The sequence below is a fragment of the Rhinichthys klamathensis genome, unplaced genomic scaffold, assembly GCF_029890125.1.
Source record: "Rhinichthys klamathensis goyatoka isolate OS25496 unplaced genomic scaffold, OSU_Roscu_1.1 h1tg000318l_1, whole genome shotgun sequence".
In the NCBI taxonomy this organism is placed as follows: domain Eukaryota; kingdom Metazoa; phylum Chordata; class Actinopteri; order Cypriniformes; family Leuciscidae; genus Rhinichthys; species Rhinichthys klamathensis.
Window position 1 is genome coordinate 872,501 of NW_026606834.1, and position 16,853 is coordinate 889,353.

At 37.4% G+C, this 16,853-nt stretch overlaps 2 protein-coding genes across 2 annotated transcripts in view; both read right to left on the reverse strand.

Moving 5' to 3' along the window:
- The window catches only part of LOC130105376 (coiled-coil domain-containing protein 138-like), a 62,393-nt gene extending 49,851 nt beyond the window's left edge, over positions 1 to 12,542 (reverse strand). Inside the window, exons 1-5 of the mRNA XM_056271361.1 lie at positions 12,409 to 12,542; positions 10,136 to 10,187; positions 9,977 to 10,049; positions 9,838 to 9,899; positions 1,431 to 1,567 (exon numbers count right to left, since the gene is read on the reverse strand). Of these exons, the coding sequence (XP_056127336.1) occupies positions 1,431 to 1,567; positions 9,838 to 9,899; positions 9,977 to 10,049; positions 10,136 to 10,187; positions 12,409 to 12,486 (402 nt within the window). The 5' untranslated portion in view covers positions 12,487 to 12,542. The remainder of the gene's footprint in view (positions 1 to 1,430; positions 1,568 to 9,837; positions 9,900 to 9,976; positions 10,050 to 10,135; positions 10,188 to 12,408) is intronic.
- A 164-nt stretch (positions 12,543 to 12,706) lies between these two features.
- Positions 12,707 to 15,905, reverse strand: LOC130105397 (E3 SUMO-protein ligase RanBP2-like). The gene is made up of 3 exons (XM_056271386.1): positions 15,705 to 15,905; positions 13,413 to 13,689; positions 12,707 to 13,174 (listed from the first exon to the last, which is right to left on the reverse strand). Exons 1-3 carry the CDS (start codon positions 15,903 to 15,905, stop codon positions 13,047 to 13,049), a joined length of 606 nt encoding a protein of 201 aa, XP_056127361.1. The 3' UTR covers positions 12,707 to 13,046.
- Positions 15,906 to 16,853: the final 948 nt, after the last annotated feature.

The window sequence follows — 16,853 nt, forward strand, 5'->3', positions numbered from 1 at the left end:
CATCACACACACACACACACTAACCTGAGCCCTAAACCTACCCATCACACACACACACACACTAACCTGACCCCTAAACCTACCCATCACACACACACACACTAACCTGAGCCCTAAACCTACCCATCACACACACACACTAACCCGATCCCTAAACCTACCCATCACACACACACACACACACACACACACACACACACACACACACACACACACACACACTAACCCCATCCCTAAACGTATCCATCACACACACACTAACCCGACCCCCAAACCTACCCATCACACACACTAACCCGACCCCTAAACCTACCCATCACACACACACACTAACCTGACCCCTAAACCTACCCATCACACACACACACACTAACCCGATCCCTAAACCTACCCATCACACACACACACACTAACCCGATCCCTAAACGTACCCATCACACACACTAACCCGACCCCTAAACCTACCCATCACACACTAACCCGACCCCTAAACCTACCCATCACACACTAACCCGACCCCTAAACCTACCCATCACACACACACACACACACACACTAACCCGATCCCTAAACGTACCCATCACACACACACACTAACCTGACCCCTAAACCTACCCATCACACACACACACACTAACCCGATCCCTAAACGTACCCATCACACACACACACTAACCCGACCCCTAAACCTACCCATCACACACACTAACCCGACCCCTAAACCTACCCATCACACACTAACCCGACCCCTAAACCTACCCATCACACACACACACACACACACTAACCCGATCCCTAAACGTACCCATCACACACACACACACTAACCCGACCCCTAAACCTACCCATCACACACACTAACCCGACCCCTAAACCTACCCATCACACACAACTTTTTGTGTTTTTACATTTACAAAAAACATCACTTAGTACACACTCACTCTCTCACACTCACAGACACACACTCACTCACTCACACACACACACTCACTCTCTCTCTCACACTCACAACAACCAATAACAATATGATAACTAGAGGCTAATAATATAAAGTGATATTTTTAACCAATATTCAGGAACACCAATAAATGGATCTCTAAAGCACAGGAAACTACAGTCTTCATTCATTCATTCTCACATTTTAAGCTTGACAGTGAGACAAAACACAAAACAAAGATGAAAACAGATTTGTAACCATTAAGAACCTCTTTTTTTATGTCTGTCTATATAGTTGATAATCATTTTTACTTCAGTTTTAGCAATTTTAATACATCAATTTAAACTAAATAAAATGAGAAATGCTCCCTTTGCAACTGGCTGAAATAAAAGAATGTCAGTTATTTTATTTCAATTCACATTTTTATAAGTGTTCAGTTAATTATAATAACCCTGATTGACACTCATATCACACAGATATGACTGATCATTACCTGCAGCTTCTCGTAGATGTGCAGCATCTCCCGATACACACGCACCGCTGCTCCGCTCGAGCTCCGGGTTTCTTCCATGCCGTCCTTCAACACTGAGGAGCTGGAGGAGCGGGCCAGATCTGATGGCAGAGTCACGTCTGGAGAGGAAATACAAGCAATACATTTTATTTTTGGTGATGGAATTGATTGATCATTTACTACAATTTATCTGGGCAACTTAGCAGCTCCTTTTGATGATGAAAGACACGTACCGGCAACACTTTACTTGAAGGGGTGTGCATAAGACTGACATGGCACCTTCATAATCATGACACATGTCATGAGTATGAAGGAGGTTTTATGCATGTTTATGACAACTGTCATTAAGTGTCATTCGCTCAATTATGACATTTTTAATGCAAATATGACATTGTTTGAGATGTCTGTGTTATGACACCTTGACATAAACCATCATAACCTGTCAGCGTCTTTGTCGTGACAACTTGACATAACCCATCATAACCTGTCAGTGTCTTTGTCATGACAACTTGACATAAACCAATAATTCATCATAACCTGTCAGCGTCTTTGTCATGACAACTTGACATAAACCAATAATACATCATAACTTGTCAGTGTCTTTTACATGACAACTTGACATAAACCATCATAACCTGTCAGCGTCTTTGTCATGACAACTTGACATAAACCATCATAACCTGTTAGTGTCTTTGTCATGACAACTTGACATAAACCATCATAACCTGTTAGTGTCTTTGTCATGACAACTTGACATAAACCAATAATTCGTCATAACCTGTCAGTGTCTTTTTCATGACAACTTGACATAAACCATCATAACCTGTCAGCGTCTTTGTCATGACAACTTGACACAAACCAATAATACATCATAACCTGTCAGTGTCTTTGTCATGACAACTTGACATAAACCATCATAACCTGTCAGTGTCTTTGTCATGACAACTTGACATAAACCATCATAACCTGTCAGTGTCTTTGTCATGACAACTTGACATAAACCATCATAACCTGTCAGCGTCTTTGTCATGACAACTTGACATAAACCATCATAACCTGTCAGTGTCTTTGTCATGACAACTTGACATAAACCAATAATACATCATAACTTGTCAGTGTCTTTTACATGACAACTTGACATAAACCATCATAACCTGTCAGCGTCTTTGTCATGACAACTTGACATAAACCATCATAACCTGTTAGTGTCTTTGTCATGACAACTTGACATAAACCATCATAACCTGTTAGTGTCTTTGTCATGACAACTTGACATAAACCAATAATTCGTCATAACCTGTCAGTGTCTTTTTCATGACAACTTGACATAAACCATCATAACCTGTCAGCGTCTTTGTCATGACAACTTGACACAAACCAATAATACATCATAACCTGTCAGTGTCTTTGTCATGACAACTTGACATAAACCATCATAACCTGTCAGTGTCTTTGTCATGACAACTTGACATAAACCATCATAACCTGTCAGTGTCTTTGTCATGACAACTTGACATAAACCATCATAACCTGTCAGCGTCTTTGTCATGACAACTTGACATAAACCATCATAACCTGTCAGTGTCTTTGTCATGACAACTTGACATAAACCATCATAACCTGTCAGTGTCTTTGTCATGACAACTTGACATAAACCAATAATTCATCATAACCTGTCAGCGTCTTTGTCATGACAACTTGACATAAACCAATAATACATCATAACTTGTCAGTGTCTTTTACATGACAACTTGACATAAACCATCATAACCTGTCAGTGTCTTTGTCATGACAACTTGACATAAACCAATAATACATCATAATCTGTCAGTGTCTTTTACATGACAACTTGACATAAACCATCATAACCTGTCAGCGTCTTTGTCATGACAACTTGACATAAACCATCATAACCTGTCAGTGTCTTTGTCATGACAACTTGACATAAACCATCATAACCTGTCAGTGTCTTTGTCATGACAACTTGACATAAACCAATAATACATCATAACTTGTCAGTGTCTTTTACATGACAACTTGACATAAACCATCATAACCTGTCAGCGTCTTTGTCATGACAACTTGACATAAACCATCATAACCTGTCATTGTCTTTGTCATGACAACTTGACATAAACCATCATAACCTGTCAGTGTCTTTGTCATGACAACTTGACATAAACCAATAATACATCATAATCTGTCAGTGTCTTTTACATGACAACTTGACATAAACCATCATAACCTGTCAGTGTCTTTGTCATGACAACTTGACATAAACCATCATAACCTGTCAGCGTCTTTGTCATGACAACTTGACATAAACCATCATAACCTGTCAGTGTCTTTGTCATGACAACTTGACATAAACCATCATAACCTGTCAGTGTCTTTGTCATGACAACTTGACATAAACCATCATAACCTGTCAGCGTCTTTGTCATGACAACTTGACATAAACCATCATAACCTGTCAGTGTCTTTGTCATGACAACTTGACATAAACCAATAATACATCATAACTTGTCAGTGTCTTTTACATGACAACTTGACATAAACCATCATAACCTGTCAGCGTCTTTGTCATGACAACTTGACATAAACCATCATAACCTGTTAGTGTCTTTGTCATGACAACTTGACATAAACCATCATAACCTGTTAGTGTCTTTGTCATGACAACTTGACATAAACCAATAATTCGTCATAACCTGTCAGTGTCTTTTTCATGACAACTTGACATAAACCATCATAACCTGTCAGCGTCTTTGTCATGACAACTTGACACAAACCAATAATACATCATAACCTGTCAGTGTCTTTGTCATGACAACTTGACATAAACCATCATAACCTGTCAGTGTCTTTGTCATGACAACTTGACATAAACCATCATAACCTGTCAGTGTCTTTGTCATGACAACTTGACATAAACCATCATAACCTGTCAGCGTCTTTGTCATGACAACTTGACATAAACCATCATAACCTGTCAGTGTCTTTGTCATGACAACTTGACATAAACCATCATAACCTGTCAGTGTCTTTGTCATGACAACTTGACATAAACCAATAATTCATCATAACCTGTCAGCGTCTTTGTCATGACAACTTGACATAAACCAATAATACATCATAACTTGTCAGTGTCTTTTACATGACAACTTGACATAAACCATCATAACCTGTCAGCGTCTTTGTCATGACAACTTGACATAAACCATCATAACCTGTCATTGTCTTTGTCAGGACAACTTGACATAAACCATCATAACCTGTCAGTGTCTTTGTCATGACAACTTGACATAAACCAATAATACATCATAATCTGTCAGTGTCTTTTACATGACAACTTGACATAAACCATCATAACCTGTCAGCGTCTTTGTCATGACAACTTGACATAAACCATCATAACCTGTCAGTGTCTTTGTCATGACAACTTGACATAAACCATCATAACCTGTCAGTGTCTTTGTCATGACAACTTGACATAAACCATCATAACCTGTCAGCGTCTTTGTCATGACAACTTGACATAAACCATCATAACCTGTCATTGTCTTTGTCATGACAACTTGACATAAACCATCATAACCTGTCAGTGTCTTTGTCATGACAACTTGACATAAACCAATAATACATCATAATCTGTCAGTGTCTTTTACATGACAACTTGACATAAACCATCATAACCTGTCAGTGTCTTTGTCATGACAACTTGACATAAACCATCATAACCTGTCAGCGTCTTTGTCATGACAACTTGACACAAACCAATAATACATCATAACCTGTCAGTGTCTTTGTCATGACAACTTGACATACACCATCATAACCTGTCAGTGTCTTTGTCATGACAACTTGACAAAAAACAATAATACATCATAACCTGTCAGTGTCTTTGTCATGACAACTTGGCATAAACCATCATAACCTGTCAGTGTCTTTGTCATGACAACTTGACATAAACCATCATAACCTGTTAGTGTCTTTGTCATGACAACTTGACATAAACCATCATAACCTGTCAGCGTCTTTGTCATGACAACTTGACATAAACCATCATAACCTGTCAGTGTCTTTGTCATGACAACTTGACAAAAAACAATAATACATCATAACCTGTCAGTGTCTTTGTCATGACAACTTGACATAAACCATCATAACCTGTCAGTGTCTTTGTCATGACAACTTGACAAAAAACAATAATACATCATAACCTGTCAGTGTCTTTGTCATGACAACTTGACAAAAAACAATAATACATCATAACCTGTCAGTGTCTTTGTCATGACAACTTGGCATAAACCATCATAACCTGTCAGTGTCTTTGTCATGACAACTTGACATAAACCATCATAACCTGTTAGTGTCTTTGTCATGACAACTTGACAAAAAACAATAATACATCATAACCTGTCAGTGTCTTTGTCATGACAACTTGACAAAAAACAATAATACATCATAACCTGTCAGTGTCTTTGTCATGACAACTTGGCATAAACCATCATAACCTGTCAGTGTCTTTGTCATGACAACTTGACATAAACCATCATAACCTGTTAGTGTCTTTGTCATGACAACTTGACAAAAAACAATAATACATCATAACCTGTCAGTGTCTTTGTCATGACAACTTGACAAAAAACAATAATACATCATAACCTGTCAGTGTCTTTGTCATGACAACTTGGCATAAACCATCATAACCTGTCAGTGTCTTTGTCATGACAACTTGACATAAACCATCATAACCTGTCAGCGTCTTTGTCATGACAACTTGACATAAACCATCATAACCTGTCAGTGTCTTTGTCATGACAACTTGACAAAAAACAATAATACATCATAACCTGTCAGTGTCTTTTACATGACAACTTGGCATAAACCATCATAACCTGTCAGTGTCTTTGTCATGACAACTTGACATAAACCATCATAACCTGTCAGTGTCTTTGTCATGACAACTTGGCATAAACCATCATAACCTGTCAGCGTCTTTGTCATGACAACTTGACATAAACCATCATAACCTGTCAGCGTCTTTGTCATGACAACTTGACATAAACCATCATAACCTGTCAGTGTCTTTGTCATGACAACTTGACAAAAAACAATAATACATCATAACCTGTCAGTGTCTTTGTCATGACAACTTGGCATAAACCATCATAACCTGTCAGTGTCTTTGTCATGACAACTTGACATAAACCATCATAACCTGTCAGTGTCTTTGTCATGACAACTTGACAAAAAACAATAATACATCATAACCTGTCAGTGTCTTTTACATGACAACTTGGCATAAACCATCATAACCTGTCAGTGTCTTTGTCATGACAACTTGGCATAAACCATCATAACCTGTCAGCGTCTTTGTCATGACAACTTGGCATAAACCATCATAACCTGTCAGTGTCTTTGTCATGACAACTTGACATAAACCATCATAACCTGTCAGTGTCTTTGTCATGACAACTTGACAAAAAACAATAATACATCATAACCTGTCAGTGTCTTTGTCATGACAACTTGGCATAAACCATCATAACCTGTCAGTGTCTTTGTCGTGACAACTTGACATAAACCAATAATTCATGATAACCTGTCAGTGTCTTTGTCATGACAACTTGACATAAACCAATAATACATCATAACCTGTCAGTGTCTTTGTCATGACAACTTGACATAAACCAATAATTCATGATAACCTGTCAGTGTCTTTGTCATGACAACTTGACATAAACCAATAATACATCATAACCTGTCAGTGTCTTTGTCATGACAACTTGACATAAACCAATAATCCATCACAACCTGTCAGTGTCTTTGTCATGACAACTTGACATAAACCAATAATACATCATAACCTGTCAGTGTCTTTGTCATGACAACTTGACATAAACCAATAATCCATCACAACCTGTCAGTGTCTTTGTCATGACAACTTGACATAAACCAATAATACATCATAACCTGTCAGTGTCTTTGTCATGACAACTTGACATAAACCAATAATTCATGATAACCTGTCAGTGTCTTTGTCATGACAACTTGACATAAACCAATAATTCATGATAACCTGTCAGTGTCTTTGTCATGACAACTTGACATAAACCAATAATACATCATAACCTGTCAGTGTCTTTGTCATGACAACTTGACATAAACCAATAATTCATGATAACCTGTCAGTGTCTTTGTCATGACAACTTGACATAAACCAATAATTCATGATAACCTGTCAGTGTCTTTGTCATGACAACTTGACATAAACCAATAATACATCATAACCTGTCAGTGTCTTTGTCATGACAACTTGACATAAACCATCATAACCTGTCAGTGTCTTTGTCATGACAACTTGACATAAACCAATAATTCATCATAACCTGTCAGTGTCTTTGTCATGACAACTTGACATAAACCAATAATACATCATAACCTGTCAGTGTCTTTGTCATGACAACTTGACATAAACCATCATAACCTGTCAGTGTCTTTGTCATGACAACTTGGCATGAACCATCATAACCTGTCAGTGTCTTTGTCATGACAACTTGGCATAAACCATCATAACCTGTCAGTGTCTTTGTCATGACAACTTGACATAAACCAATAATTCATGATAACCTGTCAGTGTCTTTGTCATGACAACTTGACATAAACCAATAATACATCATAACCTGTCAGTGTCTTTGTCATGACAACTTGACATAAACCAATAATTCATGATAACCTGTCAGTGTCTTTGTCATGACAACTTGACATAAACCATCATAACCTGTCAGTGTCTTTGTCATGACAACTTGACATAAACCAATAATTCATGATAACCTGTCAGTGTCTTTGTCATGACAACTTGACATAAACCAATAATCCATCACAACCTGTCAGTGTCTTTGTCATGACAACTTGACATAAACCAATAATCCATCACAACCTGTCAGTGTCTTTGTCATGACAACTTGACATAAACCATCATAACCTGTCAGTGTCTTTGTCATGACAACTTGACATAAACCATCATAACCTGTCAGTGTCTTTGTCATGACAACTTGACATAAACCAATAATTCATCATAACCTGTCAGTGTCTTTGTCATGAAAACTTGACATAAACCATCATAACCTGTCAGTGTCTTTGTCATGACAACTTGACAAAAACCAATAATACATCATAACCTGTCAGCATCTTTGTCATGACAACATGACATTACTTAGACAACACAACCTGTCATAAATATGTCATAAACATGACAGCAGATTAATTATCAAACTTAAGAAACCACTTAGCTTTATGGGTTGACATTACATTAAACTGTCAGTTGACAATTGCTGTCATGAGGCCATTATAACATTTGAATGACAAATTAAATTTGTACCACTGTAGTTGAGGTCAAGAAAAATATTCATGACGCAGTTATAATGGCCTTATGACAGCCAATGTCAAAACCAACCACCTGACAGTTTAATGTAATGTTAACCCATAAAGCTCAGTGGTTTCTTAAGTTTGATAATTAATCTGCTATGTCATGTTTATGACAATTTATGTTGTTTTGGTAATGTCAAATTGTCATTACCATTTGGTTTATGTCAAGGTGTCATAAAGACATCTCAAACAATGTCATATTTGCATTAAAAATGTCATAATTGAGCGAAAGACACTTAATGACAGTTGTCATAAACATGCATAAAACCTCCTTCATACTCATGACATGTGTCAGGTCATGATTATAAAGGGGTCATGTCAGTCTTATGCACACCCCTTCAAATAAAGTGTTACCCAAGTACCTTTTAAAGATATTATTAGCAGCCAGCAAGAAAGCTGTAACACGAAAGTGGCTGTAAATTGAACATATACTTTCATCCATGTTTATTTAATAATGTATAAGTGACCAAACGATTGTTCTGTTTTGTTTAGAAGAGATTGTATGTTGTTGTTGTTGTTTTTTCAAAAGGATAAAAAAATAAAGTTAAAAAAACATCTGGTTAGGCATAAATGAACACGATTCAGTACGAGACTCTCTGAGCTCCGTCACAGTTGATTCTTCATGCTGTGTGTGTGTGTGTGTGTGTGTGCTCTTGTTTTTATTACATTGTGAGGACCAAATGCCCCCACAAGAATAGTAAAACGTGAAATCACCTACATTGCGAGGACTAGCCAATGGTCCCCGTAAGGGAAATTGATAAATGAACATACTTAATGATGTTTTTTAGAAAATGTAAAAGAGCAGAAAGTTTTCTGTGATGGGTAGGTTTAGGGGTAGGGTTAGTGTAAGGGGACAGAATATACACTTTGTACAGTATAAAAATCATTACGTCTATGGAGAGTCCCCACAAAGATAGTGGACCAGACAGTGTGTGTGTGTGTGTGTGTGTGTAACCTGTCTCTGTGCAGAATATGTTTGTTTCTTCAGGAGAATCTTCTTCAGCACTGTCAGCTCCACTGGAACATGAGACCACAGGTCAATTCAGTGCAATAGTAATAATCATAATTAAAGCAGATCATATTTGACCCCTGACCTTCGAGTCCTGTAGATCTCTCTGAGGGCTTTATTATAATCTCTCATCTTTCTGCACGTCTGATTTCTCCTCACTGCACAAACACACACTGCTGAGGGATTCAACCGGTCAGATGTGCAAAGATCCACTTATCATCATTATTATTACTAATATACTCACCTTCATCCTCAGCTGACGGCAGTGCAGATGCGTCTGGAACCTGCTGAGACACCTTAGTCTTTAAGATAAAATAATAACAATAATAGAGGAATAACAATCAGAATCCTATTGGAATTTCTTGAATTATAAAGGATCCTAAGATTATATATATATATTAGGGGTGTGCAAAAAAATCGATTCACATTTGAATCGCGATTCAATCTTTACCGATTCAGAATCGATTCATAGAATTCCAAAAATCGATTCATATATATTTTTTTTAATGGCGTGCACGGGCGGAGTGGCAATCGGATGAGTCAGGACTTTTACCGGTGGTCCGGTAGTGTTTCGAGGCTGCGAGGGCCGGTCTGATAAATAGTTACATTGCAAGTTCTTGCCGCCCGCTGGTCAAACTGTGCAGCCTCTCTGCTCAACCCGTGAATAAATGCATCGATCCGCAGATCTTATGTTTGCGTTCTGTTGATCTTTTGCCAAGCGTGTCAGAGGTTACGGGTTCTAAACCGCACTCGTATAGTTTTTTCTCTCTCTCATCAAAACCCAATATGCTCATCACGTTTGTGTGCATTTTATTTTGTGATTGCACCGGAGTCTCCACAACGGCGATAGATTGAAGCGCGCGTCCGAGTGAAGACTGCGCGAGCCACAGAGAACACTGTATCCATGACACTGATAGCAGCGGACACGAGCGCTCAGCTTGATTTCAAAAACAACAGATCTCTTATTTAATAGCGAACTAAATGAATGCTCTGCTAGTTAACTGGAGATACCCGCAAATTACGCCTATGAACGACTTCACTGGATCTAAACAAACCAATCTAACCATAGATGTTACCAGTAGCAGTGGCTTTTTAAAATCTATTTAAAATAATTTCGCAAGGGTTCTAACTTCTATGACATTAGTATATATTTTTAGGAAGTTCAATGTGCCCAGTCGAGTTCACATTTCAACAGTCAGCCTGGTAGCTGAAGTAGTCCTTAAACCACATTTAGCATAATTGTTTGATCTGACTACAGCACTTTAAAGCTAAATGTAAAAGCTTTTTATTTAAGTTTTATTTTAAACTTGTATTAAATGTATTTGAAAGCTGGCCAAAGCTTGGCACTTTGCACTTTTTAGTTGCAAAAGTTTTTATTTTTGTATGAAAACATATAAAGTAATATCAAACTACATTTATTTTGTTGTGTTTTTTGTTCTTTTAAATTTTGTCTACTGCAATCAATCACATAGGAAAAAGTAAACTACATTTATATACTGTGAATCGTTTTTTGAATCGAGAATCGTTTTTGAATCGAAAATCGATTTTGAATCGAATCTTGAGAAAAAAAATCGGTATCGAATCGAATCGTGACATTTTCTGAATCGTGCACCCCTAATATATATATATATATATATATATATATATATATTCCTCCATAACACAGAAGAAAAACTATAAGAACACAAAGTTCCTAGTAACACTATTATGATTCTCAACAGAAAAAATTGATCATTTGAGGATTGTATTCTTTATCTGTATGGAAGCCCATTCCTATCAAGAACAAAAAAAAAAATGCTTTTGTAAATCATAATTATGACATCAAAAGTTGATATTGTAACATACTGAGTCGTATTTATGAGATGAAAAGTCATAATTATGACAAGTCAAAATGGTTAATTAAAGTCATTATGCAAAAAAAAAATTATGAGTCATTTATGAGATTAAATTGATGAAAGTCGTACATTTAATTACAATTTATGAAAGTCAACGGAACGTTAAAAAAGTCAAAATTAAGTCAAAGTAGGTCATATTTACGAAATTATGACATACTAAGTCATTTACGAGATTAAATCATTATGTCGAAGTCATAATTATAACATAAGTCAAAATTACAATTTTAAAAGTCATAATGCAAAAAGTCATATTTATTACAGGAAAAGTAAAAAAGGCGAACTTTGAAATTCGAAAAGTTATAAAAACTAATTATCACATAGAAAGCCATGATATAAGTATCACATAGAAAGTCATAATATCGAACTTTTTATCTCATACTTCCTATACATTTCATAACTTGGACTTTTTATGTCATATTTATGACGTAAAACGTCGAAATTATGACTCACTATGCCATAATTATGTCATCAGTCATAATTATGATTTACCAGAGCATGATTTGCTTCTCTTGAACTGTGATGTCATTTTGTCAACACAAGTCGAGTTCTGATATAAACACACAAACATATCCAACTGAATGTGGACTCTAAGCGAATAAACGCTTTATTCACTGGATCTCACCTGATTCCTCCTCTGCAAATATTTCTGTTTTAATAATTCGATTCTTTCATCGAGATCAGAATCAGATTCGTTACTCATGTTCTTTCAAAACAGCCGCCGCTCGTCTCCAAAACACTCACTGCAGGGACCGGAAGTGAACGCGCACAGTCAAAATAAAACAAAATAAAAGTCCCAACGAGCTACTTAAATTATTTAGTAAACACACAAGCTTTTTTCCTCTTGATTATGATTTATAATCAAATCATTGTTCTGAATAACAAAAAGTGAACCTTGACACGCACACACACAAACAAGTAAATGTGTTTACAAAAATCGTGTTTATTCAAAGATTACATCATCTCTTTTCTCCAGACAAAAACCAAAGACCTTTACATATGTGGAGCAAAAATAACTTTGTCACTGTGCAAATTATATTTAAACAAGTTTTTTTTTTTCAAATAGTAGTATTATTTCCATCACTACTAATTCAAACCTTGAAAAATATAGAAAAATAAATATTTACATAGTTTTAATGGCTTGATCAAGTCAAAGCTAGACTTTATACTCATTCTATGCTGCTTATAGTGACATCATTGTTCTAACATTAACATTCGTTCAGTGTGACCTCTGACCTAGGTTATTAGATAGGAAAGGCAGCTTTACTTTTGCGAAGTTTGTGTTAACTCTGATATGTGACTTTTACAGTCTGTAAAAGTTTTTGTGAAAGAAACAGCCAGTTCCGGAGTCTTAAACTTGACAGTAAACCTCCGTAATACAGCATCTCCCTCTGTGTGGAAATATAAACACATGTAAAGCTATATTTCTATAGCGCTTTATACATATTGCATTAAAGCAGCTTCACAGTAATAAACAGAATCAATGATGCAAACTTTAAATTTGCTGTAAAGCAGCTCTAAAAGACAATAGCATCATTATTCAGTTCAAGTTTTGATCTCATCTGATAGTCAAATCAATAATATTACTGAATATTAAGTGTATTTTGTAAACGTTATGAGTTTGTGTACCTGAAGAGTCAGCAGCGGTCCATGTCACTGCGTTTGCAGAAGTGTTCATTGGTTTCAGGTGAATGGCTCTGGTGATGCAGTGGTTTACACACACCTTTTTATCCCCTTCTTGCCTCATAAATACGCGGTAGATCTTCCTCGAGGGATGGAAAAGGATCTTAATGTCTCCTTCACCTCGGGCTTTCCACTTGTTAATATCACAGTCCCAGTGGTAAAGTTTGGCCTTCTCCTTCAACAACATCTCCTCTTCATCCTCCTCAACCGATGGAAGCTCCACCTCGAGGGAAGCAATGACATAATTAACCAATACGCTTCGAGAAGCGTCAACCAATTAGAATAAAGGACCAGAATTATCCGTTTTATAATGAAAATACAAATGCGTGTTAAGAAAAACTATAGGATATTGTCTATTTATTAGTACTTATAAAGCACATATTAATGCCTTATTCTGCATGATCATATTCTACATCCCTTAATCACCCAATACCTAAACTCAACAACTAGCTTACTAACTATTAATAAGCAGTAATTAGAAGTTTATTGAGGCGTAAATAATAGTGAGACCCTAAATTAAAGTCTGACGATACACACTAAAAATGAAATCAATAAAAACTAAGACTAAAACTGGAATACAAATAAATGAATCCTAAATAGTAATATTTAAATGTTTAATTTGATTCATACTAATAATTACACTTGATTTAACTGACTAATTACATTTGATTTAAATGACTAATACATTTCTAAATTTGAATTAAAAAAACGTTAATTTAAATAAATAACTTAAACTTAATCATATATAAAGTATATACACTCACCGGCCACTTTATTAGGTACACCTGTCCAACTGCTCGTTAACACTTAATTTCTAAGCAGCCAATCACATGGCGGCAACTCAGTGCATTTAGGCATGTAGACATGGTCAAGACAATCTCCTGCAGTTCAAACCGAGCATCAGTATGGGGAAGAAAGTTGATTTGAGTGACTTTGAACGTGGCATGATTGTTGGTGCCAGAAGGGCTGGTCTGAGTATTTCAGAAACTGCTAATCTACTGGGATTTTCACGCACAACCATCTCTAGGGTTTACAGAGAATGGTCCGAAAAAGAAAAAACATCCAGTGAGCGGCAGTTCTGTGGGCGGAAATGCCTTGTTGATGCCAGAGGTCAGAAGAGAATGGCCAGACTGGTTCGAGCTGATAGAAGGGCAACAGTGACTGAAATAACCACTCGTTACAACCGAGGTATGCAGCAAAGCATTTGTGAAGCCACAACACGCACAACCTTGAGGCGGATGGGCTACAACAGCAGAAGACTCCACCGGGTACCACTCATCTCCACTACAAATAGGAAAAAGAGGCTACAATTTGCAAGAGCTCACCAAAATTGAACAGTTGAAGACTGGAAAAATGTTGCCTGGTCTGATGAGTCTCGATTTCTGTTGAGACATTCAGATGTTAGAGTCAGAATTTGGCGTAAACAGAATGAGAACATGGAACCATCATGCCTTGTTACCACTGTGCAGGCTGGTGGTGGTGGTGTAATGGTGTGGGGGATGTTTTCCTGGCACACTTTAGGCCCCTTAGTGCCAATTGGGCATCGTTTAAATGCCACGGCCTACCTGAGCATTGTTTCTGATCATGTCCATCCCTTTATGGCCACCATGTACCCATCCTCTGATGGCTACTTCCACCATGTCAAAAAGCTCTAATCATTTCAAATTGGTTTCTTGAACATGACAATGAGTTCACTGTACTAAAATGGCCTCCACAGTCACCAGATCTCAACCCAATAGAGCATCTTTGGGATGTGGTGGAACGGGAGATTCGCATCATGGATGTGCAGCCGACAAATCTGCGGCAACTGTGTGATGCCATCATGTCAATATGGACCAAACTCCCTGAGGAATGCTTCCAGCACCTTGTTGAATCTATGCCACGAAGAATTGAGGCAGTTCTGAAGGCAAAAGGGGGTCCAACCCGTTACTAGCATGGGGTACCTAATAAAGTGGCCGGTGAGTGTATATATAGACATATAGACGTGGTTATTTGATTTGACAGCACTAAAATAAATAAATGAAAATAAAAAAAATTGAGAGAAACAAGTCTAAACAACAAACATTTGTATGAAGTGTTTGTACACAATAGAATCACATTCTGTGTAAACTGCACTTTATAATTTTAGTACGTTACAGAGAAACAACTACAAAAACACGGTACTTTTACAACAACTTCCTCAAGTATTATTTGAATACACTTTTACACAGGCAAAGCTAAAAGGGAAGCGATATCTACATGTGCAGGTGCTTCATCATCCTCATCATCATCATCATCATCATCATCATCATCATCCTCATCATCATCACTCTTCTCGCTTTGCGTCTCTGTTGCAGCTCCAGCATTTTCCCTGGGAAGATTTGCATCTATAGAAATAAACAAGACATTATTTTTAACACAGAAAAACAAGCCTGCGATATTAGAAGCAGCCGATGACATCAGAGCCTTAAAGGGTTAGTTCACCCAAAAATGAAAATGATGTCATTAATGACTCTCCCTCGTGTCGCTCCAAGCCCGTAAGACCTCCGTTCATCTTCAGAACACAGTTTAAGATATTTTAGATTTAGTCCGAGAGCTTTCTGTCCCTCCAGTGTAAATGTCTGTACGGTATACTGTCCTTGTCCAGAAAGGAAATAAAGACATCATCAAAGTAGTCCATGTGACATCAGTGGGTTAGTTAGAGTGTGTTGAAGCATCGAAAATACATTTTGGTCCAAAATTAACACAAACTAGGACTTTATTCAGCATTGTATTGTCTTCCGGTTCTGTTGTGGATCCAAGTGATCTGAGGGCGCGGGCGCGTTGGTCTGCGCAAGCGCCGGAAGTAATCTCTCTCTCGCGCGGTTGCGAAAACAATTCAACGTTGTCTGTTGATATATCGAAATCGTCTTCCATTGCGATTTCCTGTATATCTAAATATGTTTAGATCTTCACAGTGAAAGGTAACACTTCCGAAATCTCTGTGTAAACAACGAGTGACGTACACGCTAGAGGTCTTCACGGCTCCACTTGGATCCGAAAACCCGAGGTCCGACCCGAGACCCAAACGGGTTAGGGGCCAAAACTCCGACGAGTCGGGGTCAGTATTAGTGGCCTTTTCCAAATGGACCCGAGAAGACCGGAATTCTTTTAAACTATGTTGGGCATTTAACAAAATTGCAGTATTTAAAACAACTCTATGACAGCGTTCTCTCACTTTGTCTAAGTGAAAGAGCGAATCCGCGCTTCTACGTGCAAATGGGCTATAAGCATAAGCACGGTTGCCTCCGCATTTATTTACTCAGTTGCTCGCTCCACATAAACCAACCCCTCCCTTTGCCAAGAAGAACTAGTGCGCCATCATGTGGATGGATGTTTGACTAAATGCAAGTATTTGAATTGTCATTA

What these genes read in the sequence shown, in the direction of transcription:
- LOC130105397 (XM_056271386.1), bottom strand. Translation starts at nt 15,905, where the DNA reads ATGTCATCGGCTGCTTCTAATATCGCAGGCTTGTTTTTCTGTGTTAAA. An exon ending in ATGATGAAGCACCTGCACAT is followed by an intron (nt 13,690 to 15,704) that starts GTAGATATCGCT and finishes GCTTCCCTCGAG; the next exon opens with GTGGAGCTTCCATCGGTTGA. An exon ending in GACCGCTGCTGACTCTTCAG is followed by an intron (nt 13,175 to 13,412) that starts GTACACAAACTC and finishes ATTTCCACACAG; the next exon opens with AGGGAGATGCTGTATTACGG.